At 44.1% G+C, this 26,847-nt stretch overlaps 10 protein-coding genes across 11 annotated transcripts; 3 read left to right on the top strand and 7 right to left on the bottom strand.

The window, feature by feature from the left end:
- Positions 1-249: 249 nt before the first annotated feature.
- Positions 250-2,577, bottom strand: PV05_09902 (uncharacterized protein; the record flags this gene model as incomplete). Its single annotated transcript, XM_013456284.1, has 3 exons — positions 250-466; positions 523-669; positions 2,048-2,577. The coding sequence occupies 3 exons, from the start codon at positions 2,575-2,577 to the stop codon at positions 250-252; spliced, it is 894 nt and encodes a 297-aa protein (XP_013311738.1).
- Positions 910-1,464, top strand: PV05_09903 (uncharacterized protein; the record flags this gene model as incomplete). Its single annotated transcript, XM_013456285.1, has 1 exon — positions 910-1,464. One exon carries the CDS (start codon positions 910-912, stop codon positions 1,462-1,464), a length of 555 nt encoding a protein of 184 aa, XP_013311739.1.
- A 696-nt stretch (positions 2,578-3,273) lies between the features above and the next one.
- On the top strand, positions 3,274-3,903 carry PV05_09901 (uncharacterized protein; the record flags this gene model as incomplete). Its single annotated transcript, XM_013456283.1, has 1 exon — positions 3,274-3,903. One exon carries the CDS (start codon positions 3,274-3,276, stop codon positions 3,901-3,903), a length of 630 nt encoding a protein of 209 aa, XP_013311737.1.
- Positions 3,904-5,019: 1,116 nt separating this feature from the next.
- PV05_09900 (uncharacterized protein) lies at positions 5,020-5,885 on the bottom strand (the record flags this gene model as incomplete). Its single annotated transcript, XM_013456282.1, has 3 exons — positions 5,020-5,327; positions 5,382-5,478; positions 5,536-5,885. Coding segments are annotated over 3 exons (455 nt in total), but the record flags the coding sequence as incomplete, so codon positions are not given.
- A 10,563-nt stretch (positions 5,886-16,448) lies between these two features.
- PV05_09899 (uncharacterized protein) lies at positions 16,449-17,776 on the top strand. Its single transcript, XM_013456281.1, has 4 exons — positions 16,449-16,624; positions 16,694-16,892; positions 16,952-17,239; positions 17,289-17,776. Exons 1-4 carry the CDS (start codon positions 16,479-16,481, stop codon positions 17,526-17,528), a joined length of 873 nt encoding a protein of 290 aa, XP_013311735.1. The 5' UTR covers positions 16,449-16,478; the 3' UTR covers positions 17,529-17,776.
- On the bottom strand, positions 17,751-18,767 carry PV05_09898. Of its 2 annotated transcripts, XM_013456279.1 has the most exons (4): positions 18,549-18,767; positions 18,162-18,440; positions 17,871-18,091; positions 17,751-17,822 (listed from the first exon to the last, which is right to left on the bottom strand). In XM_013456279.1, the coding sequence occupies exons 1-3, from the start codon at positions 18,552-18,554 to the stop codon at positions 17,888-17,890; spliced, it is 489 nt and encodes a 162-aa protein (XP_013311733.1). In that variant the 5' UTR covers positions 18,555-18,767; the 3' UTR covers positions 17,751-17,822; positions 17,871-17,887. The 2 variants fall into 2 exon arrangements, with proteins under 2 accessions (XP_013311733.1, XP_013311734.1); XM_013456280.1 differs by having other exon boundaries at positions 17,751-18,091.
- A 416-nt stretch (positions 18,768-19,183) lies between these two features.
- On the bottom strand, positions 19,184-21,413 carry PV05_09897 (uncharacterized protein). Its single transcript, XM_013456278.1, has one exon. It carries the CDS (start codon positions 20,995-20,997, stop codon positions 19,276-19,278), a length of 1,722 nt encoding a protein of 573 aa, XP_013311732.1. The 5' UTR covers positions 20,998-21,413; the 3' UTR covers positions 19,184-19,275.
- Positions 21,414-22,158: 745 nt separating this feature from the next.
- PV05_09896 (uncharacterized protein) lies at positions 22,159-24,915 on the bottom strand. Its single transcript, XM_013456277.1, has 2 exons — positions 24,495-24,915; positions 22,159-24,442 (listed from the first exon to the last, which is right to left on the bottom strand). The coding sequence occupies exons 1-2, from the start codon at positions 24,547-24,549 to the stop codon at positions 22,563-22,565; spliced, it is 1,935 nt and encodes a 644-aa protein (XP_013311731.1). The 5' UTR covers positions 24,550-24,915; the 3' UTR covers positions 22,159-22,562.
- A 429-nt stretch (positions 24,916-25,344) lies between these two features.
- Positions 25,345-26,401, bottom strand: PV05_09895 (uncharacterized protein; the record flags this gene model as incomplete). Its single annotated transcript, XM_013456276.1, has 2 exons — positions 25,345-25,512; positions 25,613-26,401. 2 exons carry the CDS (start codon positions 26,399-26,401, stop codon positions 25,345-25,347), a joined length of 957 nt encoding a protein of 318 aa, XP_013311730.1.
- A 93-nt stretch (positions 26,402-26,494) lies between these two features.
- PV05_09894 (uncharacterized protein) lies at positions 26,495-26,839 on the bottom strand (the record flags this gene model as incomplete). The annotated part of the gene is made up of 1 exon (XM_013456275.1): positions 26,495-26,839. One exon carries the CDS (start codon positions 26,837-26,839, stop codon positions 26,495-26,497), a length of 345 nt encoding a protein of 114 aa, XP_013311729.1.
- Between the last annotated feature and the right edge of the window lie 8 nt (positions 26,840-26,847).

Genomic DNA, 26,847 nt, shown 5'->3' with positions numbered 1-26,847 from the left:
AATCGAGGCTGCTTGCGCAACGCCAATGAGGAGCCCTGCCACCACGGGTGGTACCGCGAGAGACCTGCCAGGCAACGCAAGAGTCGATAGACAATGGTGACAAGGGACAAGATCTCGAAAGCTAGAAAGACAGTTCTGGGTTCCAAGTTCAATTTCCCAGCGATCGTCTGAACGCCAGGCTGTGAAAATCCGCCTTCTGGTCCGTGTTTGGCCTCTAGCAGTCTTCCAAACTTCGCGTAAATAAACCGCCTAAGAGTGCACCGAGCCGGTGGCTCCGCTCGAAGGGATACCTTGGGCAAGTTGGACAATGACAGTACCCGGACAGGCACCAGTAAGGCTCATCCCCACGCCAACAAGGGCACCTCCAACAATGTTGCCATCGTAGGCGGAAAACCAGTTAAGTGTCGAGTTCGATCGACTACTGCGTTTTGCGATGTCAAGTGCTTCGAAGGTAAGCATGACAAACCTAAACTCTGTTAAATACGGAGTGCCGTCTCCATAGTACAATAACGGTGCACTTACGCGCCGGTGGCGCCCGCGGTCAGGAAGACCTCGAGCATGTGAAAATCGGCCAGGCGCAACTGATTGATAATGACTGAAGGGTGGTAAACTCGAGATGCCGTGAGGGCGGCGCCGAAAACGACCCCGAACCGGCAGATCTCAAGATATCTGATAACATCGTATGCAACTCAGGAATTGCTGTTCAGTGATAGTCAGCAGTGGATTGATGAGAGTGAGCTAAATGGTAGTTACTCTGGAAGTAAAAGGACAGTTATAAATAAATAGGCAAGCTGGGTTCGTTTTTCCCTGTTTCCCAATTTTTCGCCGCTCTTGGCTACAATTGTAATCTCAACTTGGGAGGTCATCGAGTAGAACCTACCAGATCGAGATGTTTAAGACGCATTAGAGATGTTCAGGAAAGAATGGGTGGGATATACAATATTCCCCAAAAAGACCTACATGAAGCCTTCGACTACACTTTTTGACGATTATGAGACCTTTCCCATCAGTGGTATTGAGGCTCGGGTCACCCACTTACCCGGCCACACACCCGACCATATCGGGTATATTATCGGGTCATATGTGTTTACTGGCGACTCAATGTTCAACCCTGACGTCGGATCTGCTCGATGCGATTTCCCCGGGGACTCAGCCACGGAACTGTACAACGCAATGCTGAAATTACTGAATTTTCCAGCTCATTGCAAGTTATATACTGGTCACGACTATCCGACTGAGAGGCGACAAGCATCAGTAGGAGGACATGGCACCAAAGCTTTTCCATTCACCACTGTGAAGACCCAGAGCGAAGAGAACAAAAACGTCAAATCTGGTATTAAAAAGGAAGAATTTGTAAAATGGAGGTTGGACAGAGACAGGGGCCTTGCAGAGCCAAAGTTGTTACAACAATCTATGCAAGTGAACGTCAGAGGTGGTAGGCTACCTAGGGATTCAGATTCGTGAATGTACCTCTAAACGTTGCATAGGTAGTTAGAGGATAAGATTGGGGACTTACTCTAGAGATACTCCGTAGCGATCACTCGATATATTCAAAGGCATCTTATAAAACTATGTTTCTATATCCTAGTAAGTATTATACAACAATAATTGTAATACACAACTTTAAATAGAGTATTACGATCGCTATCCACTACTGTCGGAAAAAACTTGCGTAAGAGAGGGCTGTCGTCAAGATTGCTGTGTAGTAGAGCAAAAGCTATGTCCACCAAATCACTCACATTAGAAATGACGGCTAATTGAGTAATGGCAAAGCGACACCAAAGAGCTACCGAGCGTTAGAATCGTCGTGTATGGCAAATTGGTATGCTCAAGGGCATGAAAGTCCCGCGGATCGTGCAAAACTCCCCCCACTGGCTCTATTATCTCTACTGTCCCTGCTCTACTGCTTCCAACTGAGGTCAAGATTGGGCGAATATGAGCATTCCTCCCCGGGGATAGATTTTAGAAGCTGTGTTGATTGATAATGCTCATTTAATCCTAGAGTATCCATCAATGAGTCGCATCCGTCATATTTTGAAAGACAGACCTGTTGGCCTTGCCATCAGCCTCTCTCCACCACGAGTCGGCGTTTTCATGGATACCAGGGCCCGACACACCCGCGCTCTTACGGATTCGAGCCTTGTGTTCATGGTCAATGCTCCACGTCTCATTCCGCGGCGCAAGCATTTCCGCTAGATTTGGCATCTGCTCTTTGGATGTCAGCGAGCCCATGAGCGTGGGACAACCCAGGGGCAACTCGTCGCCGCGGTCGACCTGCCAGAAGTGCCAGGTCTTGCCATACAGACCGGCTACTTCCTTCATCGCCTCGGTTTCCAGCTCGTCCCAATCGTCGTGGTTATGTGTGCCCGGTTTAGGTAGGGCAAGCATGCCCGATGACACCTCAAACTCATGACTGTGCCATAGCTTCTGCTCGTCGACATCGAGGGTTTCGTAGACCTGCTTGGGGATCATGTATTCGACCCCGATGAGGCGCGCGTCTTTACCACCGGAGTCGTAGATTAGGCATTGGCGTAGATCTAGTAATAAATAAAGAGGACTCCAAGTCAGCAATCCCATCGTAAGAAAGTGGTGGGATCATTTCTTTGAGTGGATGAGTGATGCACCTTTTCGCACATGCGAGCAAAAATGATGTGCCTCGACAGCTCGCGTCTTGCCTTTTCGAGCGTCATCTGTGTAAATGTGCAGCGCGTTCAGGAACTCGCAGATATTGTGAAGGGGCATAAATTCGTGGTTTGGACCTGCCGGCGATGACATTGCGATACTGCACTGGAGCTCAGGGGCTTCTTCTCGTCGCGGAAAAGTGTGAGAGACTTATTTACGTGCTGGTTGGGTTCAAATTTGATCCTGGTGGTCGGTGCTTAGGTAGTTATACCTAACGACTTGAGAAACTATTGTTTAATGCACCTTTTTTGAATTGACGATACCTTCGGTGACTGACGACCTGAGCTCGGGATCTGACATCATCCCTTACTGAGGTGTGATAATCTTACCGCACAAACTCTGTCCAAGCTCTTGGACATGTTGTCATAGTGACTGGAAGGTCTTGTGGAAGTTTGGCCGGTTTGACGTCGAAAAAGCATGCGGGGCAAGCCCCGGCGCGCAGTAGATATATAACCGGGCGATCTCATAAATCCAATATCTGGTGACTGAAGTTTGCGGAGCAGACTCCTTCTTATACTTCGTCCAGTGCAATACCAATTCTAACAGAAGCCACCCTGTTTTTCTTCATCGAACATCGAGACATCCACTATTATGGCTCTTCCACCCAAATTTTCCGGACAGCTACTGCCCGCAATGGACGCGAAAGAAAAGCACACGATTGAACTGTACTTGGACTATGTCTGTCCATTCTCGGCCAAGTTCTTCAAGACCTTCTACAAGAGAGTTGTGCCTTTAATAGAGAAGAAGTACACGAATCCAGGCGTACAAGTCATCTTCCGTCAACAAATCCAGCCGTGGCATCCGTCTTCTACGCTTGTCCATGAAGCCGGTGCTGCCGTACTAAGAACGGCTCCCAAATCTTTCTGGGCATTTTCGGAGAAGCTCTTCGAACGGCAGAAAGACTACTTCGATGTTGGCGTAGTCAATGAAACGCGCAACCACACCTACAAGAGGCTTGCTAAGTTGGCCGGCTCAATAGACGGCATTGATGAGAAAGCTGTCCTAGAGTTACTTCTGGTACCTGATAAGCCCTCAGAAGATGGTGACTCCAACGTCGGCAACAAAGTGACCGACGACATCAAATTTATGACCAAGGCCAATCGACTTACAGGGGTTCATGTTACTCCAACAGTCCTGTTCAACGGGGTCGAGGAGCGAAGCATCAGCAGTGGATGGATCGTGGAGCAATGGGAAGATTGGCTGCAGAAGAATGCCACTTAAGTAGTTGAGTTTGCTCCTATAAGAAATGACTGGACATCGTTCTCTATAGGCTATAGACTAACAACGAACCTAGTTGTTTATGTTGTAGGGTTAAGGGGTTAGTAAAGCTCGTAATGCGAAAAGAATTTAAGTTATAGTTAATAGCTATAGGGTCTACTAATCCTATAAAAATCTTTAATATCTAGTGCCCGTATCTATCGGCTATTATACGTTCTAGACTTATTAAGATACCCTAAATCTACTAGTAGAATCTTATATAGCCTTATCTTTATAAATACCTTAATTATTATTATTGATCACCGTTATAGCGTCGATATAATATTAAATATATATAAATATAAAGAACTAAACTTAAATTAATAGTCTTATTTAAATAGTAAAGTATTACGTTATAGCTTATTAACCTTAGGGTATTTCTATCCTATATTATAAAATAGCTATTAGCTAGGCGACAACATTATTTAATAAGTATCTTCTAATCGTGATAATGTCTAGCCTCTACTCTACGCTCCTATAGTAGCTTAAGCGTACCTTTAGAACTTTCGAGGTAGTCGCAAGGTAACCTTCAACATAGCTTGAGTAAGTTGGATATACTGGTATGTGCCTTCATTCATAGCCTTGTGCCATTCCTACTTCGGGCTTCCGGTCAGAAGACGCCCCAACGGCGGTGCGTCCGCTTTTGGATGCAGTACAAATGTCGGTGCAGACTATGTACCAGATCCGGCTAAGGTCATGTCAGCATCGCTGAGTTGAGATACTGTTGAGGGTCTTCCTGGCCAGCCCAATCGTACATCGTTAAGTGCGGGTTGATCGCTGCAGGGGTTTTGTGGCCTCGAAACGCATTTAAAAGAAAGGACGTCCCGTCGACAGGCCAATCCATCATTTGAGAGTCGAATTGGTTGCCGAAGTCTATGGAGGAATCCATTGCGGAAATTGGGTAATTCCAGCTGGGATTCGACCGCATATTGATAACGTGGGGTCGAATGTGTATTTCCATACAATGGATGTGTTGGGCATACTCAGGATAGGGAGTCTGGTTCCAGGGCGTGGCAGGGGCTGGTATCAAGTCGAACGGCTTGGTGAAGTTCGGTCTTCGCGCGATAGGCCCGTGTATCGGTGAAGGAGCGCTGCTGTCCGGATGTATATATAAATTATATAACGATTATCATTGCGTGAAGTCATCATCATCGGCGATCAGTCTCTACTGTAAGACATAAAGATCGTCCTCGAATGTATCGTGATTAGCATTGCCATTTTACCGCAATGCTCCCAATGTTTCCAGAATGTCGTGGGTTAATGATATACCGTCACTGGTCTCCGTCAATTTTGCACCGAGCCAGCCTTGGCCGCTCTGAAGACGCTTGTACAACTCCTGTAGGCCAGCGACGAGTTGCACTTGTTGCCTTTCGAGTATCTCTACGTAGCTTTAAGCGTTCGAATTAGTTGATTTGTGGCCGACTGAGGATTGGAGGCCTTACCCTTTAGGGTAGGCCTATCGCGATACTTCTTGCGCTCGCCAGAGACACAAATGGCGTTGTCTGCTTTACATCGACTGCAGGGACTGGAACTCTCGCACTAAGGAACAGATTAAACCTGGTTCAGCCGAGGAATGACGCTAGACTGGTTACAAACCTTTGATTTTTTCAGGCGACAGCGATCGCAAGCTTTGTGTACTCTTTTTCGAATTCCAGCATCGAGCGGAGATAAAGGTTCTCTCATGATTGTAGCGCCCACTACTTGGGAGTCTTCGCCTCGGGCAGAATACAAGTCATGACTGGGGACTCGACGAGATCGGTGGACTTGGTCTCTGTGACAGAGGCCCGTATGACAAGATATACTCAGGCAGGAGCGTTCCGAAGACGAAGCACCACGAGTGAACTCAGCTTGTCGAGAGACACGAAGGGCACGAAGACACGATGGGGGAAAGTTCAGGGACATATTCCAGGAGGAAAAGGAGGGCTCAAGCTCGGAGGACATCATGCCCTATAGCAGCATATCAAGTAACGTCGCAGTGGGAAGCGGTCATTCTCTCCTTTGGCGCCATTGATATATCAGGGTAAGGGTTAACTTGGCATGCGAGCACGGTCATGGACTTGTAGGTTAGTCGTCGACGACAGTCACTGGGTCCGGGATCATATGGCCTGCAGATATTTTCACTTTTGAGACGCAAACCCACCCTACTTCCACAGTTCTACGTGTAAAAATATCCTTGCCGTCTCGCAGGCTCCCGAAGAAACCGAATCAAGTTAGCGGACCTGCAAGAACCATATGTATATTGGTCGAGACCGCATAAGCTACGTTTCAAATGTTGCAGATTCTGCAGGGGTTTTATCTTTGGCCAATTGAAATTTCAACACCCTTCCTTACCGCTCCGATTGGATAAAACAAGAGCCAATAGGACAGACAACGTACCACTGCTATCCAAGGCTTCGGGTGGCTGCCGGGAATGTGACCTGCACCCACATCTGTATGGTGTTGAGGGAGTTCCACCTATAAAAAGCTATCTAGTCAAACCCACGAGTTGTGTGGGTGAGTAAAACTGGACTATACCCAACCAGTCTCACATCTACGCACCCTCAAGGAAATGTGGTCTCTACACTAGCTGGCTAGACACCGGGGAGCAGGGTTGAGTCCAGCTTGAGTCCAGGATAAGCTCCCCGAGTGTGCGAGGGGAGTTGAGGGTGAGTTAGAGCGGCGTGCTCATCCTCTAGGGCGGGAAAGGAAGTCACGATTCTTAGAATTTAGGCCGGAGTCTTAGAGTTATACTAACTATTAGAAATCTATTCTTTATAGTATATTTATTCGATTTATAGAATTCTCTTCTAAATTTTACGAATCTTTGTCTTTTTAGGGTTTAGATCTACGGGCTATTCCTAATACTAATATTATACTTATAGACTAAAACTTCTACGGATTTCTCTCTTATAGATCTATTTATTCTTAATAAACTTAGAACTTTCTCTTCCTTAATTTCTAATATTTCCCTTATATTACGAATTAGCCTACGACTAGAAAGAGGCCGTGACGCCTTGCTACGTAGGACGGGGAGAGGAAAGAGTGCCGAAGAGATAGCCTCGTCCCAGGTAAGGCTAGGTTACGTGACACTAATCTATTGATCTAGTGCTCTATCGACCCTAGGAGTAGAGTAAGTAAAGCAATAAATTATATAGATTATACGACTATATATATAAGGTTATTTTATAGCTTTACTATATAGTTAACTTCGTTTACGATTATACCTATATATTTTAGATATTGATTAGCTTCGCTTTAGTATAGCGACTTACTTATATACTCGTACTCTTATAAATATATACTCTATACTTCCTACTTACCAAGGAACCCTTATCTCGTAATACCTTATTATAGAGCGATTTATAATACTTTAACTATCTCTTGACTAGAAGTATACGATACTATATCTAGCTCTAAAGCTTCTATCCGTTTGTTATCCCCTACTAGATTAGTCCGATCTACGGCCCCACTAACTTCTATTAATACTTCGATATTTAGTGAGAAAAAGGATAGACTAAAGGTTAAACTATTCTATAGGGATAGAGCTAAACTAGAAATATTCCTTATTTAACTCTAAGTTATATTTACACTTCGACTAAACAACTATAACACTTATCCTACTAGGGTCTTATATACTACTATATATATAAGAGAGTTAGCCTTTCATTAGATTAAGCCCCTTATAAAAGACTACTTAACCTATAACTAAGATTAGTAAGAAGATAAAACTAAGAGAATCTTTAGTAAATACAATAATTTTGTAGATATAATTATATAGATCTTCGGAGTACTAAGAGAGGCTTAGTAGACTACCTAACGAATCTAGTAACTTAAGTAAACTAGTTTAGTTGCGTAGTACTACGCCTTATTTTAACGACTTAAGTTTAAGCTAGACTAGGAAAACTATACTTTTATCTCTATATTCTATTAGAGACTTAAGGATAATATAAAGGATAAAATAAGAATAGACCGCCTAAAGTAATTTAAAGACTTAGTTACTAGGGCTATTAGTATCGATAATTAGCTTTTCGAACGACAACTTAAAAAGAAGGGTTCCGGACGACTACACTTTAGAGAAACCTTCTATTAAAAGAAAAGTCACTAATCCTATAGAGACCTAATAAATCTTAACGCTATAGAATAAGGCCAATCCTTACAATTAAATAAAAGTAAGTTCTAGTATAAGAGACCATCTAAAAAAGAGTAAGAGCGACGAAAGAAAGAAAACCTATACTATAGTTATAGAAAATCCGGATATATAGCTAAAGACTACGGAAATAGGCCAAGAGAACTATATATAATAGAAAAAATTATAGCCGATATCGAAGAAAAAAAGGCCAATATTTCGATAAAAAAAGAACTCGCGCAACTTAAAGAGCTAGAAAAGAAAGCCTAGACATAATTCACTAAATTACGTAGCGCGTTCTAACGTATATCGCGAGGTTACGATAGAATAATAGCTATTATCGAGAGAGCTAGCATTATCGAGAAAATATAGAAAGGACCACGAATAGTCTAGAAGAAAGAAACAACCTCCAGGGAAGCATTATACCCCTAAGAAGTTAGAACCGTACTAACTATAGTTAACAACGACTTAAAGAAGTTCAAAGAGGATCTTAAGCGTAAGCAAAAGGAGAGCCTCGAGTACGCTATAATTTCTTAGACATTCTATTTTAACGATCATTATCCTATCTACCTACCTAAAAAGGAAGGTTTAGAATAGTTCTCTTATAGAAAAAAGAACAAAAAACGTTAGCAACGACAATAGCTACTAGATACTTTAGAAGAAGATAAGTAGACTAAAAGTCTTTTAGTTATAAAATTAGCTTACCTATAGAAAAAATATAAAATAGAAATAATAGGAATAAACGTAGTAGTCATCCGCACTAAATATTAAGTCAATACACCTTATAATAAGTTATATATTAACACCCTAGGGGGGCTAGAGTAATATAAAACCCTACACCAAAAATTTAGCCCTTACGGCGACCCAAAATTACGAAGTAAGTTAATTCTATTAACTAAATACGAGGCGTAGTATAAATATAGTACTTTATATATATACGATATTATAGGATAAGAAAGTTATAACTTTACTTTCATTATAGAGGAAAAGGATACTAATAACGAATAGAAAAAGATCTATATATTACTATATACTATTAAGAAAGTATACCAATATACAGCGGTAATATCCACTAGGTACTAGATAGTCGAAAGATTTATCTACGATATATCCTATACAATACCTTACCTTCTATACCTAGCGCTAAGCGAATAACCTAGGGAACAACGAGATATTATACTTTAGAGATATTACGCTTATAGAGATAAAGCACTATAGCTATATATACATTACATATAGAAAAATAAATCACGATAAATACTCAACTTTCCCTATACCAAAGGAACGGTAGACCTTACTAAGGAAATATCTATAAAGTATACAATTATTAAATACAATATATTATCTATTACTATTTCTATAAGATTTTAGTAAGGACAAGGTATTAAACTATATTTTAAGCTATTTAACGACCCCTAGATATATCCTATTATTATAACTCTTACGTTATACGTATCGAAAAAATACCTAAATAAGGAAAATATACACTTATACGATATCTAAGGGATATTAATATAGAAATAAGATATACAACACCTTATATTAAAAGTCGACGAAGAACCACTAGCTTACTAATATAAAGAATAAAATAATAAAGATCTATACGATATAAATAAAAGAACACTAATAATAATAGAACCAAAGGTTATACTAAGCGAAGAGATAGAACTATATAAATTTATAATCATTAAATTAACTAGAGTATCACTAACTATAATCACCCAATACTAAAAAGTATAACCCTATATCAATTAAAAATACGAGATTATTAACCAACAATACTTATATATTATATTCGACCTCGATATCGAACTAGAGGAATATATACGAAAAGTTACGTTACGGTATTATTAAGATCTTAACTACGAAGAAGCCCTAAGCCTATATTTTTATTATATAGATAGAGAGTATTAAGATTACGATATACTAGAGACGATTATACGAAGTATCTATAGAAAACTCAATCTAATAATATACGATATTATAACGCCAATAGTAAAAAACAAATAAAAATAAGAAATAAGAGACTATCCTTATTCTCTAATAAGCCTCGAGAATTATATACAACCTATTAATTAAGACTACTAGCCTACTTTATTATAGAAGGGAAGGTATAAGATATACCTATCTATATTATAATTAACTATAATATATAAGAAAACTATATATCGCTACGACTAAAGATAATATTAAAAAAATATTATAAAAAAAAAACTTATCTATACTAACTAAATATAGTAGATAGTACCCCTATAGAGTATAGTAGAAGATAGATACAAGACGAAGTACGAGACATTCGACTTACGATCTTAGGATATAAGGAGATCGTAAGCTTCGACTTTATATCTATTAAGTACGACTTAATTTTAGAATTAAAATAGCTTTAAGAACATAATCTAAGGATAGATTAAAAACACCGAAATCTTATATTTCCCAATTATAGTCACGGAAATAAGACGGAGGACCAATTATCCACTATAGTACACTATATCTAGGTAGTATATATACGACCTCGAAAAAGGATACTTATAGAAATAAGCGTATAAGCTATACCCAAGAAATACCGAGAATTCGCCAAGTTATTTAAAGAATAGAAAGATTTAGCTACCTTACCTAAATATAAGCCATAGGACTATAAAATACCACTCGAAGAGAGAAAAGTATCGAAGTATAACGAGTAGCTTCGATAACTATTTAAGAAAGAAGAAGACTTTCTTAAAGACTACATTAAGAAACACGAAAAGAAAGGCTTTATTCGACCATTAAAGTCTTCTATAGTATATAGGGTACTATTTACTTTAAAGAAGAATAGAGGACTTCGAGTATACATTAATTATTAACTATTTAATACGATCACTAGAAAGAACCGATATCCATTACCACGAATCAATAAGCTATAGAATCAACTCCTCAAATTAAAATACTTTACTACTATCAATATATAAGACACCTACTATTAAGTATAAATAAAGGAAGGCGAAGAATAGAAGACTACCTTTAAAACCCGATTTAGACTATACGAATATTTAGTTATATCTTTCGAACTAACCAATATATTAGTATCCTTTTAGGAATTAATTAACGATACAATTCGAGAATATCTAGACAATTTTATAACCGCTTATCTCGATAATATACTTATTTTCTCGAGGATATACGAGAAATATATAAAATATATATAAAAAGTTCTAAAACAACTCTAAGAGAGAGATCTACTAGTTAAACTTAGTAAGTATAAATTTCATTAATAACGAATACGCTTCTTAGGATACATTATCTCCAAAAACCAAATAGAAGTGGATCCTAATAAGATTCGACCAATTAAAGACTAGCCAAAACCAACCAGCGTTACGAAAGTATAGGCTTTCGTAGGACTACTTAACTATTACCGAAAGTTTATAAGAGACTTTTCGAAGATTACCGCGCCACTAATAAACCTTACTAAGAAGAATATTAAATTTAAATTTAGATAGAAATATAAGAACATATTCCAAATACTAAAAAAGGCCATAATAAGCGCGCCAATACTAACGATATATAACCCGAAATACGAATATATACTAAAAACGAATATATCTAACGAAGCCATTAAAGCTTACCTTACATAAAAACAACCTAATAGAAAACTAAAGACGATCGTATACTTTTTAAGAAAGATAACTAAATCGAAACTTAACTATAATATATACAATAAAGAATTACTTACTATTATTAAAGCAATAAAATAGTAGAGAGTATATCTTAAAGAAGTAAAGTACCCTATATAGGTCTATACTAACCATAAGAACCTACTCTACTAGACAACAACAAAACAACTCAATAGAAGATAAGTCCAATAAATAGAGACACTAGCTCTATATAACTTCAGGATATACTATATTAAAGGAAAAGAAAACACTATAGCTAATATACTTAGCCGCTAGCTAAATTACATAAAAAATATTAAACTAGAATCAATGGCTATACTTAAGGAAAGAAATAGCGCCTTAATATATACCACGCCCGAGATTACTACTCTCGTAGTTATAAATATCAAGCTAATAGAACGATAGAAACAAGAGATCATTAAATCAAGACATAATAATAAGCTAGCAGGTTACCTAGGGATTAAGAAGACAATCGAACTAGTCATAAGAGACTTTACCTAGAAAGGACTACGAAAGAATATAACAAAGTATATTAAAAACTACGATATATACTATAAAGCTAAATACGTAAGATATAAACTATATAGACTACTTTAGACACTAAAAATCACCAGTAAAGTATAGTCGACTATTACACTCGACTTTATCGTTAAGCTACCGAAGTCCAAAGAACCCCTTACGGGTATAGAATTTAATAGTATCTTAGTTATAAACGATACTTTAACTAAATATATATACTTCGTACTATATAAGGAAGTATCTACGGTAGAAGAACTAGTATATATATTCTATAAAACCATTATCGTACAATATAAAATACCAAAAGAAATACGCTTAAATTAAGATAAACTATTTACTTTACAATTTTAGTAATCACTTATAGATTTAACGAGAATACACTAAAAACTATTAATAGTATATTACCTATAGTTAGATAGACAAACAAAAAGAACCAACCAAACATTAAAACAATATCTACGATATTACGTCAATTTTTAATAAGACAATTAGATAGAGCTATTACCTATTATATAGTTTACTTTCAATAATAGTATATCAGTTACAGGAATATCACTATTCTATACAAATTACGGGAGACACCCAAACATTAATAATAACCTAAGAGAATTTAAACCAATTATAAAGAAAGCGTAGATATTAATTAATAGACTTAAAGAACTATATAGAATACTATAAAAACAATTAAAGAAAATCATAGAAAAAACAACAAAACAAGCCAATAAGAGAAGATCTAAGGGACTAAACCTTCGAGAGAGAGACCTAGTCTACATTATTAGAAAAAATATAAAAATACAACGACCATTAAACAAACTTAATTACACCAAGATCGAACCCTACAAAATCAAAAAGAAATTTAGACTAATAATATTCAAATTAGAACTACCTAGAGAAATAAATATTTATCCGATATTCTATAAATCACTCCTTAAGAAAGCACCACTAAACGCTAAACCCAAATCAATACTAATATATAAAGAAACCTAGAAACTACTATATAACGTCGAGAGAATAGTAGACTTCCAAACTAAAGGACAATAAAGATACTACCTAATTAAGTAATTAAGATATAAAGAAGAAGAAAATACTTAGGAACCCGAGAAAAACCTTACCTAGGGACTTATAAAGAAGTACCACCAATAGAATCTAATAAAGAAGACTAGTCAACATCCGAAGGCTCCAGCTATACATTAGGATCGGTAAAGGCTACTTCCGCGTCTTCGGGCTAGTCCTCTAAAACTTCTAACGCTATTATTTTACGACGAAGTATCCTACGAGATTTATCCTCTAGTTTAGATAGATCCTCGTTAAATTTCTTATTACCCTCTTTAAGTAAGGAGATCTCTTAATCTAGAGATAATATAGTCTACTAGACCTTAATAAGAGCGCTATAGACTAACACTCACTTTTCGCGGAGACGATTAATCTCTCGGCGCTTAGCGCGAGACTTTAGCCGTAATCGCTTCTTTTATTTAACTATCTTACGGAATTTCTCTAGAGAGAAGGAACCGTTATAGTCTATATTCTTTTTTAAACAATAGGAATACTTAATCGATAGCTCCTTCGAGAAGTAATACAGTTCACCTAAGTTAGCGTAGTTCGAATAGACGACCATTACGATAGATTACTCGAACTCAATAGCTAGGGTAAGATTAAGGCGGCGTTAGATAGAAGACTACTTCGGATATCTACGATAGAGACGCGATATAGTTAGCCATAAGAAAGAAAGAGAGTTAGGATATACGGAATAAGGGATAGCTTACGTTTATATACGTTAAGAATAACGATAGGTTCTAAGGAGAGGAAAGTATTACGAATTAACCTACGATTAAAAAGAGGCCGTAATACCTTGCTACGTAGGACGGGGAGAGAAAAGAGTGCCGAAGAGATAGCCTCGTCCCGGGTAAGGCTAGGTTACGTAATACTAATCTATTGATCTAGTGCTCTATCGGCCCTAGAAGTAAAGTAAGTAAAGTAATAGATTATATAGATTATACGACTATATATATAAGGTCGTTTTATAGCTTTACTATATAGTCAACTTCGTTTACGATTATACCTATACGTTTTAGATATCGATCAGCTTCGCTCTAGTATAGCGACTTACTTATATACTCGTACTCTTACAGACATACACTCTATACTTCCTACTTGCCAAGGAACCCTTATCTCGTGATACCTTATCGTGGAGCGATTTATAACACCTTAGACGCCTTAGTGTATATTTATTCTTAACGAAATAATTAAGGACTTAAGAATTCTATTGCGACGTAAAACCTTTTTATAATCGCTCGAATAGATCGCTTAAGGATCTTAATATAAGCTATAATTTACGTAGTTTTTTAATTGATAAAATATAAAGTAAGAGCCTAGGATCGTTAAATAATAAAATATCTAGTACTAATATCTCTCTATAAGGCCAACTCGATTATAAGTCTAACGGTAAGCGAATTCTTACGCCGCGGCCGCTCGGCTTCTCTAATTTTAATTACTTTTACCGAAAGATAAGAAATAGAAGAAAATATAAGGGTAAAAACTAACTATCTATTAAATTATTGTTAATAAAATAAGTATCTATTAATATATTTTTTATTTATTATTATCTTTATATTTAGTGTACCCTTTAAAATTAATAAAATTAAATAAATAAAGGATTATTTTAAAGAGAAATAGATATAAAATAAAGTTAATTATAGATACTAAAGATATAATTATTATAAGCTTTATATATAAAGTATAAAAATCTCGAGGCGAGTACTAAAAAGTACTATACAAATTAGTAAGCAATCCTTACACCGCAACTCTGAGAGCTGCTAAGCCGCATTCCTCGCCCGCACTAAAATTTAGCGCGGCAACTACATTTGGTGCACTTCTCCGTAAAGTGGCTGAGGTTTCCTGTCCGTACAATCATACCCGCGTCTCTTCCACATATTGGGCAATGCTATCGTCCTTGGGTTATAAGAAGTCTTTTGCATTCTCTACCGCAAGATATCCTTTGCACACAAATGAAAGTGCCTGGTGTAAGTATGCAACCACCTGACCACCTATTTAGTAGGCCCAGGATTTGTAAGAGTCCACGTAATTAGCTTCAATGTAAGAACGAGGAGACGAATCAGATATCACCGGAATCGGATAACACCAGGTGCCCACGCATGATACTACTACTTGAGACATGCATGCGTAACCAAACGGCACTGAAGCATGGTTGCAAGGCAAAGAAATGTCGCTGCCTGGATGTCCCGTGCCTTTGGGGTCCAAGCCGCGTGTATACGAGTACGAAGGCTTGCATTGAGATTGTTCCTATATCTTGTGCCTCTGTGCAGACCACCGATGACTTCAGTCTGATCTATCCAGGTCTCTGACTCTCTCCACTACATCATGGCTGCAGGCGAGGATAAAAAAGGTATTCAAAGCTCCAAGGGACAGATCGATATCTCAGTAATGCTGAACATCTCTCAGAATGCCCTCCATACGAAATTACCCCCATCCAGAGTTCCCAGAACTCACAGCAGTATGTACCAGGAGTGGACGGTGCCCGTATAGCCGGAGCTGACCTCGTTGGTAGCCCTTACCAGAGCCCCGAACCCCTGGGCCAAGCAGTTGTCGCCGATAATCAATGGGCACAAACCCGAGCTCCAGGCGGCAAGCCCGACTATCCGATAACAACGCCCATCCATGACCTAGGCCACCTTCCAGCGCTGGTTGACTGTCCGTACTGTGGCCTGCGTGGCAGGACTGTCACGTCTCTTTCAAGCGGCAATATGAATCATGCTTGGGCCTGTTGCTTGTTCTTCCACTCCGTCATCTTTACCTTCCTCCCGTACATGGTCAGTGGTCTAAAGAACGTGGAGCACCGCTGTCAAGGCTGCGAGAAGCTCGTGGCAGTTTGGCACCGGACGGGGCATACTCAGGTTAAATAGGAGGCGTGTGGAGGCGATAGACCCTAAGCCAGCTGAAGCACCTGTTGTTCAGTGGTATTGTGATATCTCACATAGGTCTGGCGGGAAGCGATTTCTGATGAAGCTAGTAACAAGCAAATGATGCCCGAACCGTCTCTGCGTAGTTTTTCATGTCAAACCTCCTAAATAGGACAAAGTACAGTGGTACTCGTTCGTCTAGGTAGGATATGCTCAGCCTCGTAGCCTCGCCTACCTAAGGTAAGACGTCAATCGGGTCTTGGCGTTGGAGAAGGCATCTGGCGACGTAACATTTAATTGCCCATTGACCTTTAGGAATCCAGCAGTTCTACGACTGGACAACACATCACTATGAGGTTACAAGGCTTGCTATCGCAGGCATTCCTGCTGGTGTCAGCTCTAACGTCGACCTCCGTAGCCGCCTCCTGGACTTTTACTGATGGCTCGGTGAACGTTGTAGCCAAGGGCGCAGGCGTCGGAGGTGGCCTCAAGGAGCAGTATGTCTGCCCCTGACTTGACTTGGAACATTGCTTGGACAATTTCGACTGACCTTGATTGTCGATCAGGCTTCTCCCCTCCAAAGCACTCTCGAAGCCGGTGACAATTGGCGCCGCCGATACTCTCAAAGTCACCTTAACCGTACAAGACGGCAAGACCGCCAAACGTCCACACCAAGCGTTCCTCCTGCTTCAAGACTCCTCGAAGAAACTAGACATCTCATACCCGTTCAGCGTCAAAGAGTCGGGAAAAGCAAAGGTCGAGCTGGTAAGCCTGCCATACCCGTCATGTCAAACCCCCCAAGCTTACAATGCGTCTGCCTACAGACACACAAGGACCTTCCAGCACAATTTCTCCGGTCCTCCTCACCTCTATCTGCGAGCATCGTCATTGCCTCCTTTGGCTCCTCAGCAGGGTACAACAGCGAAGCGTTTCCTTTGACTATTGAACTGGACCCAAACATCCCTATTCCAGTAGCAGAGAAACCCGTACGATATGGAAAACTGCCCGAAATTCACCACATTTTCCGGTCGGACCCAAAGAGCCCAAATATTACAATCAGCAGCTTCTTTCTGCTGGCAGTTGTGGCGACCTTCTCGCCTTTATTCGGAGCTGTAAGTACTGGCAAGCCTTGGGCATCCTGCATTTTGCTAACCATCGTAGTGGGCATATCTAGGCGGCAACATCAATCACATTTCAAAAGCCATGTCCGACGCTCCTCTCTCGCACGCGCTGTTCGTCGGCTCTATTATTGGCATCGAAGGCGTTTTCTTCCTCTACTATACTGTGTGGAACCTTTTTCAAACATTACCTGTCCTGGCTGCTCTTGGGGTGGTGGCATTTTTGTTCGGGAGCAGAGCGCTTACCGAGGTGCAAGGACGTCGTTTGGCCGGTCTGCGTTGAGATTACAAAAAGAAACGCAATTATGGGTACCATCTTGTACAACAACAAGCTGCCGGGAAGGCGTGCTTGCCTCGAAAGTATAGGTATGATGGATTTGAATTGAAGTATAACGAACGACAGCGGTGACTACTTTACATGTCTCAAGAGCTGTTAAACTACAAGTGATCCTTCTATCAATCGACAACTCCCCGATTGACCTGAAATCAGGAAGATATTGCAAGAAAATTCCAACCCCAGGATCTATAATACATGGTAGGGCAACCAGGCCATTGTGAGTTTCAGTCCCGTCAGAACCTGACATTCTGTCAGCTTGATCCCAGGGAGTTGAATCGTATGGCATACACTGGCACCTCTGATATTCACACCCTCCTTTGTTCCAGACCATCGTTGACGTCGAAGATGCTCCATTTCCACGGGTCAAGGCCCTTCCGATCACCATTGGCACAGACCGTCTTGTACCAATTTTTCAGATTTTCTGGATCACGCGAACGTGGTTTGGTGAAGACTTCTTTGAGAGCCTCCCAGCCTTCGTAACTGCCACAGTCTTCCGCAACTGGATGTCCCTGGAGATAAGGTCAGCGGTCAGCTTCTGTCAACTGGCTTCTCTCAGAGGACGACAAGATTAGCTCATACCTCGCCTGCAAAACACACGGGGAAATTGTACTCGGCATCAGCCATCAAGCTCATTCGAAGGCCCGGCGACTCGACGCCAATGAACGATATCTGGTGCTCCCAACTGTCACCAAAGTCGTACTCGTAAATCAAATTGACTTTGTCGCGGTACTCGTCCTTCTCGAAGATGTCGCACAATCTCCACTTGGCAGCATCTTTGAAAGTGTCCTTCCGATCGGGCATGGACTCCTGCATGTTCCAAGGGTCCATTTCGAAACTCAACAGGGGCATCAAGCCGTTCTGCGCCCACGGGTAAGTAAGTAGACTCGGCACGGCTCAATAAGCGGTGTGCAGAAGTGAGATTTATACTGCGCGATCAGAGGAATGGGCATACCACGGCATACATACCTGCATCTGATCTTCCTACTCCTCTTTCTCGGTGGAATAGAGCTTCTGAAGCTCGAATCTCCACAGGTGACAATTCCCCCCAACCAAAGGCGACCTGCATGACCTCGTGCATCTGCTCGAGTGTCAAGGTCGATGGGACAGACAGCATACGAGTTACCATGGGATCGCTCGTGCCGGCCACCGCGCAATGAAACAGGTAGTTCACCGGACGGCTTCCGTTATTGGTAGTAGTCATAGAGCTGCCCACGCCCGTTTGGCTGGTACCGCTGTCGCTGGGATCTGAGGGGTCAGAACCAGAGTTCTTCGGGTATGGACTTGCGGGCATTGGTGCGTGCTTTGGCGGCTTTGGGCATTGTTCTTTCGGGGGCACTTCACAGGTGCTTGAGTCGATGTATCCGTGGAGTTTTTGGGGCCAGTCCAAAATCTATAATGTATTCGAGTACTAGCAGCGTCGATGCGAGACGTTCGTTCAAGATATGCTCGAAGGCAACTTGGACAGAGCTTGGATAGAGCATGCGCCAGGCGCGGATGAAGTCATAATTCAGTTGAGACGCGCCACGACCCGTTGAAGGCACGCGCGGAGGTTGCGCCAGATCACGTGCAAGGTTTACTTCAGGGCCGCGGTTCAGTGAAAGGCCTCTAAGAATCTCACAATAGGGATTAACTATATACTGTATACTATATACGATACAGGCCGTGATAGGCCGTGATAGGCATCTCCATGCCTTTAACGATGATGCTCAGTCGACATGATCTGCCTGGCGATCTTGCTCCTCGCGCGGATCTTCTCGCCATTGAACAACAACACCCACGGCACGAGGGTCAACAGCGCGGCGATCCCGCCCAACAAACTACTCGCGCCGGGATAGCCCAGCTGTCGGAACATCTGATTCGTGAACAGTGGAAAGACGGCGGCGAAGACATTCCGCGCAAACCCCTGCGCGGCCAACGCACTCGACGCGTACCGATGGTACACGTCGGCCAGGTAATTGAACACGGCGAGATAGATGACGAAGATGCCCATCTGGGCGCAACCCAACGCCAGCACGGGCGAGATCCAGTGCACGCTCGAGAACGTGGTCCATCCGAACCAAAAGAGCCCGATCGGCAGCAGCGCGGCCTCGAGACAGGCAAAATACAGCCGGCCCTCGGGGGACGTGGTGAGTTTCGGCCAGTACTGTTTCGCAATGCGTTCCTGGAACACACACACAACCGTCGCCAGGATCGAGCCGATCGCGATGGACGCGAACACGGCGCCGGACTGTTCGGTGTCGAAGCCGTGTCGAGTGCTGAACACGAGCGGGATGACGGAGAATGTCATGTACAGCAGCGCCCAGGCGAAGGCGGTCCACAACGAGAAAAAGAACACGACGGGTTCGGTGAACAGGAGCTTGAAGGGGATGGTGAGTGACAGATACAGCATGTGCGCCAACGACGACCGCGATTCGTCGGCCGCGACTTTGTAGCGCAACCTTGTTGGGACTACGCCGAGGGATGGTTTCTCCGGGTCCTCAGGAGTGTCGTTGGGAGTTGTGAACTTTTGGGGGTCGTGTTCGTGTTCGAGGTCGGTCTTCTCAAGGTACTCGTTGATGACACGAGCCTTGCGACTCAACAATACGGAGCCCCGAGTCTCTTCGAAGAAGAAGTACACCACGACCAACAGACAGCCGACGCCTATGACCTGGTGGTAGTACACCCAGCGGTAACTCGCACGGCCAACGATGAAGCCCGAACATAGCGGGCCAACGCCGGTGCCGGCCAGCGCGAAGCCAGAGTAGATACTCATGGGCGTGTTACGGTCCTCGTTCGTGTACATGTCGGACAGGACGCCGCCGATCATGGTCGAGAACGTGCTCGCGCCGGCGCCGACGAAGAAGCGCGCGACGAGCATGCCGGCGAAGGACGGGGTCGTGGCGCACGCGATCAGCCCGGCGAGGAAGATCACGGCGGACGCGAGGAAGACGGGCCGTCGGCCGTTGATCTCGGAGAAGGGGGCCAGGAACATGGGCGACAAGGCGAAGCCGATGGCCCAAGCTGTCACGCCGGTGTTGAATGCCACAGCGCTCAAGTTCCATTTCTGCCGCTGGGGCGTCGCGGCGATCGAGTAAGACCCCGCGCTGTAGGCGGCGAAGAAGGTGCACAAGCAGCACAGGACGAGAATTATCGTTTTGTGTATCGGTGTCCACGATAGTGCCGACTGGTATTTGTGCAGGTCGAGGCCCGGTAACGAGACGTCGGTGTCGAAGGTGAGGTATTCGTACTTGAAGTTTCCCGATGTGTATGCGTCGGCGTCGTGGCCATGATGAGGATGGCGAGGTGGAGGTTCTAGTGCGGGTATGGGTTCTTCGTTGGATGCTATGCTTTCAATCTCGATTTTCTCTCTCTCGTGGGCCAGGCGTGACGATGACGAGCGGGATATCCCTCGCTCAATGGCATCTGGGGAAGCCATTCTTTTTGCTGTGACTTTATTTATATACGGAGAATATTCTTGTGAATGGTGTTCTTTCAAGACATTGTTTGTTTTTGTTGCTGTTGGTTATGTGAAGAGACTGTCCTGGACTCAGGCTGAGCGGTAGCTGTAGCTGTAGATGTAGTTGTAGCTGTAGCGGTACGAGGGTTGTACATGTAAAAATATTCTATGCCGAGCGCAAACGGAGAGTTGGAGTTGAAGTCTTCGAAGGAATTATGCAATGCAAGGCTGGACACGCGGAACAAAATTACCAAGCAGCGTAACTTGTCTGAGAAGGAAATGCTAAGGTATCCGAGAAGAAGAAGAAGAGTCGAGCGCCGCCATACTGTAGCCACCGGGCAGTGATGAGAGTCAATGTTACTCACTTGTACGGAGTACTGTAGACTTCTTTTTTTTCGGTATGTACGAACAAGCGAAAGAGCATGTCGAAATTTCTTTTCCCCACTGTTGTTGGCTCCTAGCCCAGGGCCATTGCAACTTGCCAGCGAGCAGTGCGCACTGATGAGGTGAAGTGACCGACCGGGTATCGGCACGGCATCTGGCTGAGGAGATCTTCATTTTCCACGACGGGCTGAATGACGGTGGAGGCGCGCCGGGGAGTTGTCAGGGCGCAAGTGTGGCAAGTTCATAGGGCGGAGGGGAGATGCTGGGGACTGGTTGAGGACGGTTGTACCGTGATTGATTGGACTCGCTTACCATTTTCCTGGTCTTAGACTCTTTAGTGCTGAGGGGACGTGCTTTGCTGGCCGAGAGATGTCCGTGGGGTGGTCCTCGTCAGGCTGGAGAAAGAGCGGGAGAAAGAGACACTACTACAGTCTACGAGTACTCGTACATATCTCCAGGCTGTCATCCCGATTCAGGTGTACCAGGTTATTGGGGATGAGTGTGAATCTGACCCAAGACTTACCATGTCCACCATGTCCACCATGTCACTGTGGAGGTGGAGTGGAAAGTCGGATCCGACATTTGTATGGCACCTTCAACATGGACTCGTGATGGTAGAGGCATTATTCCTGCGGAACCCTTGACCTGCGCGGCGATGTCATTCAACTTGGTCCCATACAGAGTCTGGGGAAGCGGTCTTGCCTCCTCCGCAGTCCCTTGGGGAGAGTAGTGATTTACCGGTCAGAATCCAAGGGATCGTCTATTAATCATCTCATTTTGTACAATGCTATACTCCTATCTCCCCCATGGATTCTGGTGTACGTGTCATTGCAAGGTCCAATCCCAAATGCAGTGGCTATAGCAGAGTATGCTCCATGCTTGCCGATGCCCAAATCCCTTCGCAATGCTAGGTGTCGTTACCAATGTCCTCGTTAACCCCTTTTGTGTAGCCCAATTCCGTTGCCATCATGATCATATAGCAAAGCTCCTTCATCCTTTTTAGCAAACTGGTATAGATACCCAAAAAGCACCCGATCGCCCACATACCCTTTGCATATACAGAGTAAGCTTGAACGTGAATTTGTTTTCCTTGCTCGTGTGTTTATCAAAATTCCAATAAGCTCCATTGACACCCCCAAAAGTGTGCATTGACATTAAGATTACAGCGTCGACGCAAGAGCTATTGCCGCCGCAGCAGCAGCTGTCCATCGACTGAACAGACTCGTCGATCCCTTGCTGGAAATGTCCAACTGTGCTAGGATCGGCGTTGGCTCGTACGGTTCCGGTGTCGACGAATCAACGGTGCCATTCCAGCAGAAGCGATTGAAGCACTGCTGGCATACCTCTGGAACATCAGTGCCCGTGCGGTCAAGGCTCCGGCTCAGAATCGCACAGCCAACACACGTGGGCCATGTGTCATCGACGGTGCCGTTGCCCATTGTAGCGACATCCTGACCGTTCAGAATGATCGCGTCGCGGTAGGAATTATTGGTCGAAAAGGTAAATGTAGATTCGTTGCTGAAGGTCACATATGGTGAGTTGGGGAGGTATACCACCAACGGCGGAATGTGAGAACCTTCCGTGAAGTTGGAGACATTGCAGCCGAAGAAGGTAGGATGTGTGTTGAGTCCGAGGTTGACGATGGTGTTTTGGTCCGGAATACTAGGGAAGAGAGTATTGTTGGAAATATCAGCTCGAGACCGCTCATATGTGGCGACGAGAGCAGTTGCATTTGGCCAGTTGTAGGTCGTATCAGCAGAGGAGTCGACTGCAAAGATGACATCGACATTTCGATATGGTTGAATGAGTGGGTGAAGAGGGATGTTCTGGAGGTCTTCGCCACCGTCTACGAGTGTAAGTCTGCTTGTATTGGCTGAAGGATTGTGTTCAGGTCGATAATGGAAGAATGGGTTTGGACTGTAGTCGGCAATGTCGTTGTTGTCCTGATCCAGACCCCCCAAAATGTTGGCGATCAAGCCCTTCAGAGTATCTGGGATGTCTGTTTGATTCAAGTTCAAAATGAACTGGTTGAACAACGAAGACGAGGTTCCCATGATATATCCGCCATTGTCAAATCCAATGACGCATCGGTCGTTGTTTGGAACCTGGCCAGCCGTGAAATTGGTGCCCAAGTACTTCATCGGGACGAATCCATAGGACGTCGGGTCCCAAGAGCCCATCTCGAAAGGGTTGAATTCATACACCGTCGTGTTCCCTGGAATCAAGGTCTCGCCAGGAGCTCGGGCGTCGGCGACTAGGATAGGGAAGGGAGAGTTGGCGTCTTGGAATGGCTGCGAGATGGCGATTGAGGAGAAAGTGTACTTTGGACCACCGTCGGTGGCATTGATCAACTGGAATGATAGGGCACGGCCCCAGACATCAGTTAGAGACACGTCAAAGCCAGCATCATCCTTGCCATTAACATCGCTAGCAAGGTTAGCATAGTATTCTGCTGTGTCGAAGATCTGAAGACCGCCAGTGTCTGGGCCTTTGAGGACAGAATTCCCAAACTCCCACACCGAGCCACTAGTGTCGGCTTGCAATGCTCCAACAGTTGTGAAGTTGTTCATGAACAATGAGCCTACCAGCCAGCCACCTCCACTGAGCCCAGAGAGGTACGTAGCGGACTGCAACAGCCCACCCAGTTTACCGTCACCTGTGTTGTTTCGAGTACGAGAATCGAATGCTTTGAGAGCGCCTGCTCCATTCATCAATGCTCGCCAGCCACCTCCCGACACAGCGATGCCAATGTTCGGCAGGGCCGAAGCATTGTGAGAGTGGTTTTCGATGTATTCGCTAGCATTGAAGTTACCAATGTCTAGACGGTTCAACAAATTGCGCATGGGTGTGAGGGTATTGTTCCTCCTCTTCTCCAGCCATGCTGTTTCATTCGCTGACAAGGACGTTGCAGCTCTCACTGACGGAGCGTTTTGAGGGCATGTGACACGAGACGGAGTGTAACCTTTGGGAGAGTTGGGTAGCGCTCGACGTAGGTTTGCTAAGGCTTCGAGAGAGGCGTCTTCTGCTTCAACAACATATCCTTCCAAATGTCAGTTGACCTCGACAAACAACTTTGAGCGGACTTGGCTTACCATTCACACTGGCAGCAAGACTTCCGAGGACTGTGGCTATCAGAGCGACCTTCATGGCTATTGAGGTTTTTGTTGGTCCTGTTGCCGGCTGTGTGAAAGTGAAGGGCTGGATCACACGAGCAGCTGAGAAGAGAGAGAAAGATAGGAAATGAAAGGAAACAAATGCACTTATGGATATTCATTCACCTTTGAGCAGTGAGGCTTTGCAAGATGCATTAAAATGGATAAGTAGAGTGACAGCCCTGTGCATGGTACCACGGTAGTACGAGTAGCATGTCTCCATCGAGTCGCAGTGAGAAGGCGTGGAAGGCCACTGATTGAAGGCACAAAATATGACAAGATGATGTCAATGCCATCGATGCCGCGTGTGGACCCCAAAATAGCATGGAGCCTCACGACCAGCATCCGGCAGATCCGACAAGGCGAGCACGAGCATTGGATGGTATTGACAATCGAGAAGCCTGTAAGCATGGGTGCTTCGCAATCCGATCTTGGCGTTTGTCAACATCTGACTACCTAGACATAGTAGGGTGATTTGCAGAAGATTTATGAAAAGCTTTGAATGGCGTTGCGTCCGCCTTGCGAAGCCCAGAAAGAAGGGAAGATGATTAAAAGATCCGAGTCGCTCGCAACAGAAGAGACAAGACAGCCGAAACCTGCGTCAACCACGTGACCTTGAAACATGGCCTTGATTGGCGCCTGTCGGATACCAGAATCCTGCATAACTCACATCGTACCTCGTATTATTTCTGCCTGGCTGTTCGTCTGCTCAGCTCAAATGCATGCTTAGCCACACACTCGACGCGCATACTGCTGGGCTCTGCTCGCCACCACCACCACCTCCTCCTCCTCATTTCCGATAGCTGACAATCTTCCCAAAGGTATCGGCCATTCCCCATATTCCGCTCCTCAGGCACGTCAACTGCACAATCTGCGAGTGATCCACAAAAAGATTGACATCAATCCCGAACTCGCGAACATACCAGTTGAAAACGGGCGGATCCGCGGCTTCAAACATCTGCAGGTTGTCAGTCACCGAAAAAAACACAAGAGGGCCTGTGTGGCTGGTCCTGCGTGGCTGGCACAGCTACAATAAAGATACAGGTCCTCGCACTTACCACTTTCTCCTGAGGCAGATCCCTGAGGATCGCCTGGATAACATCGGTACGCCAGCTCTTGACGTTCTCTGTAATACCCTCGCTCTCGATCATCATACGTTCCACACCCGCCTCGATAAACTTCTTCCCCAGATTGACCACTTTGCTTGGGTCCGACGTGCCTGCGGCTTCCAGGTCCTCCGCCGCCGTGTCACCACCCGCGCCGAACTGAATGCCCAGTTCCGGCTTGGCCTTGAGGCCCATGCTGTGCACCTTGTCGACCAGCCGTAGCCAGTCGTCCGGTGGGAAGGACAGAAACCCAGATGACAGCTCGATCACGTCGAACCCGATGTCCTTGCACTTCCTGAGGTACTTGTCCACCGCGCTGTGGGCGTCCGGTTGTGTGAGGATATGCTCCATCCACCCGCCGGTACTCACATAAACGTCGTATTGATGCGCTAGGTCGACGAGCTCACGCACCGCGGACTCGGGCATCATCGAGAAACTCCCGCCCGCAAACTTGAGGCCGTCGACGTGGTAACCCATTGTCTCAAGGACGTCTTGTAAGTGCCGCTTGCCATATGCGGAGTAGTACGGCCCGCGGATCTCGGTGACGCCTTTGTCGCGAGGTTTCGGTGTGCGAGGGTTGTGGCGGATGAAGCCGAAGCCATTTTCTTTGTCCTGGAGAAGGGTTTGGGCTTGGTTCTGAATGGGAGTTGTTGACAGGAGACGGTGGCTTGCGGGAAGTTGGAGGCGAGACGCTGGTCTTGCGGCTTTAGAGAGTAGATTGGTCACGCTTTTCGATGCCATGGTTGTGGACAACGAGCGATGCAGAACTTATATCCTACCTTTCAAGCACAAATATTGGGTGTTAAGGTTAAGAGCGAAGAGGCTGTTGCAACATTAATCGTCATTCCCAGACCTCGTGTCCAGGTGAAGGCCCTTATATTCTCTGCAGAATGTCTTCACCTCTGTGACATCAGAGGCTCCGCCGTCTGTTCCGTGATAAACAGGCCTAGAAGATGCGTTGATGCCTTCTTCCAGGCTTTCACATGAATCGATCGACTGATAAACACCAAAGAACCAATCACTATACCAATGTAGTTGGGTGGTAGGCGGGGAATTGTCCTGCCGGAAATCATGTCCGGTACCCATGACATCAAACTGTGAGGGGCACATGGAAGTCATCTCGATTTCGAGGTCGCCGTCGTCAGCAGCGACATCGGCCCAAGCCCAGCCCAGTGCCATGAGTTCTT

This window comes from Exophiala xenobiotica (assembly GCF_000835505.1).
Source record: "Exophiala xenobiotica strain CBS 118157 unplaced genomic scaffold supercont1.6, whole genome shotgun sequence".
NCBI classification, from domain to species: domain Eukaryota; kingdom Fungi; phylum Ascomycota; class Eurotiomycetes; order Chaetothyriales; family Herpotrichiellaceae; genus Exophiala; species Exophiala xenobiotica.
This window is presented reverse-complemented; position numbering and strand designations above follow the sequence as displayed.

Bases quoted from the DNA above. Each gene is read 5' to 3' on its own strand.
- PV05_09899 (XM_013456281.1), top strand. From the start codon at position 16,479: ATGAGGTTACAAGGCTTGCTATCGCAGGCATTCCTGCTGGTGTCAGCT. The intron at 16,625-16,693 runs GTATGTCTGCCC...ATTGTCGATCAG, and splicing joins GGAGGTGGCCTCAAGGAGCA to GCTTCTCCCCTCCAAAGCAC. The intron at 16,893-16,951 runs GTAAGCCTGCCA...GTCTGCCTACAG, and splicing joins GAAAAGCAAAGGTCGAGCTG to ACACACAAGGACCTTCCAGC.
- PV05_09896 (XM_013456277.1), bottom strand. From the start codon at position 24,549: ATGAAGGTCGCTCTGATAGCCACAGTCCTCGGAAGTCTTGCTGCCAGT. The intron at 24,443-24,494 runs GTAAGCCAAGTC...GACATTTGGAAG, and splicing joins TCTTGCTGCCAGTGTGAATG to GATATGTTGTTGAAGCAGAA.
- PV05_09897 (XM_013456278.1), bottom strand. From the start codon at position 20,997: ATGGCTTCCCCAGATGCCATTGAGCGAGGGATATCCCGCTCGTCATCG.
- PV05_09898 (XM_013456280.1), bottom strand. The intron at 18,092-18,161 runs GTATGAGCTAAT...CCTTATCTCCAG, and splicing joins CCGTGTGTTTTGCAGGCGAG to GGACATCCAGTTGCGGAAGA.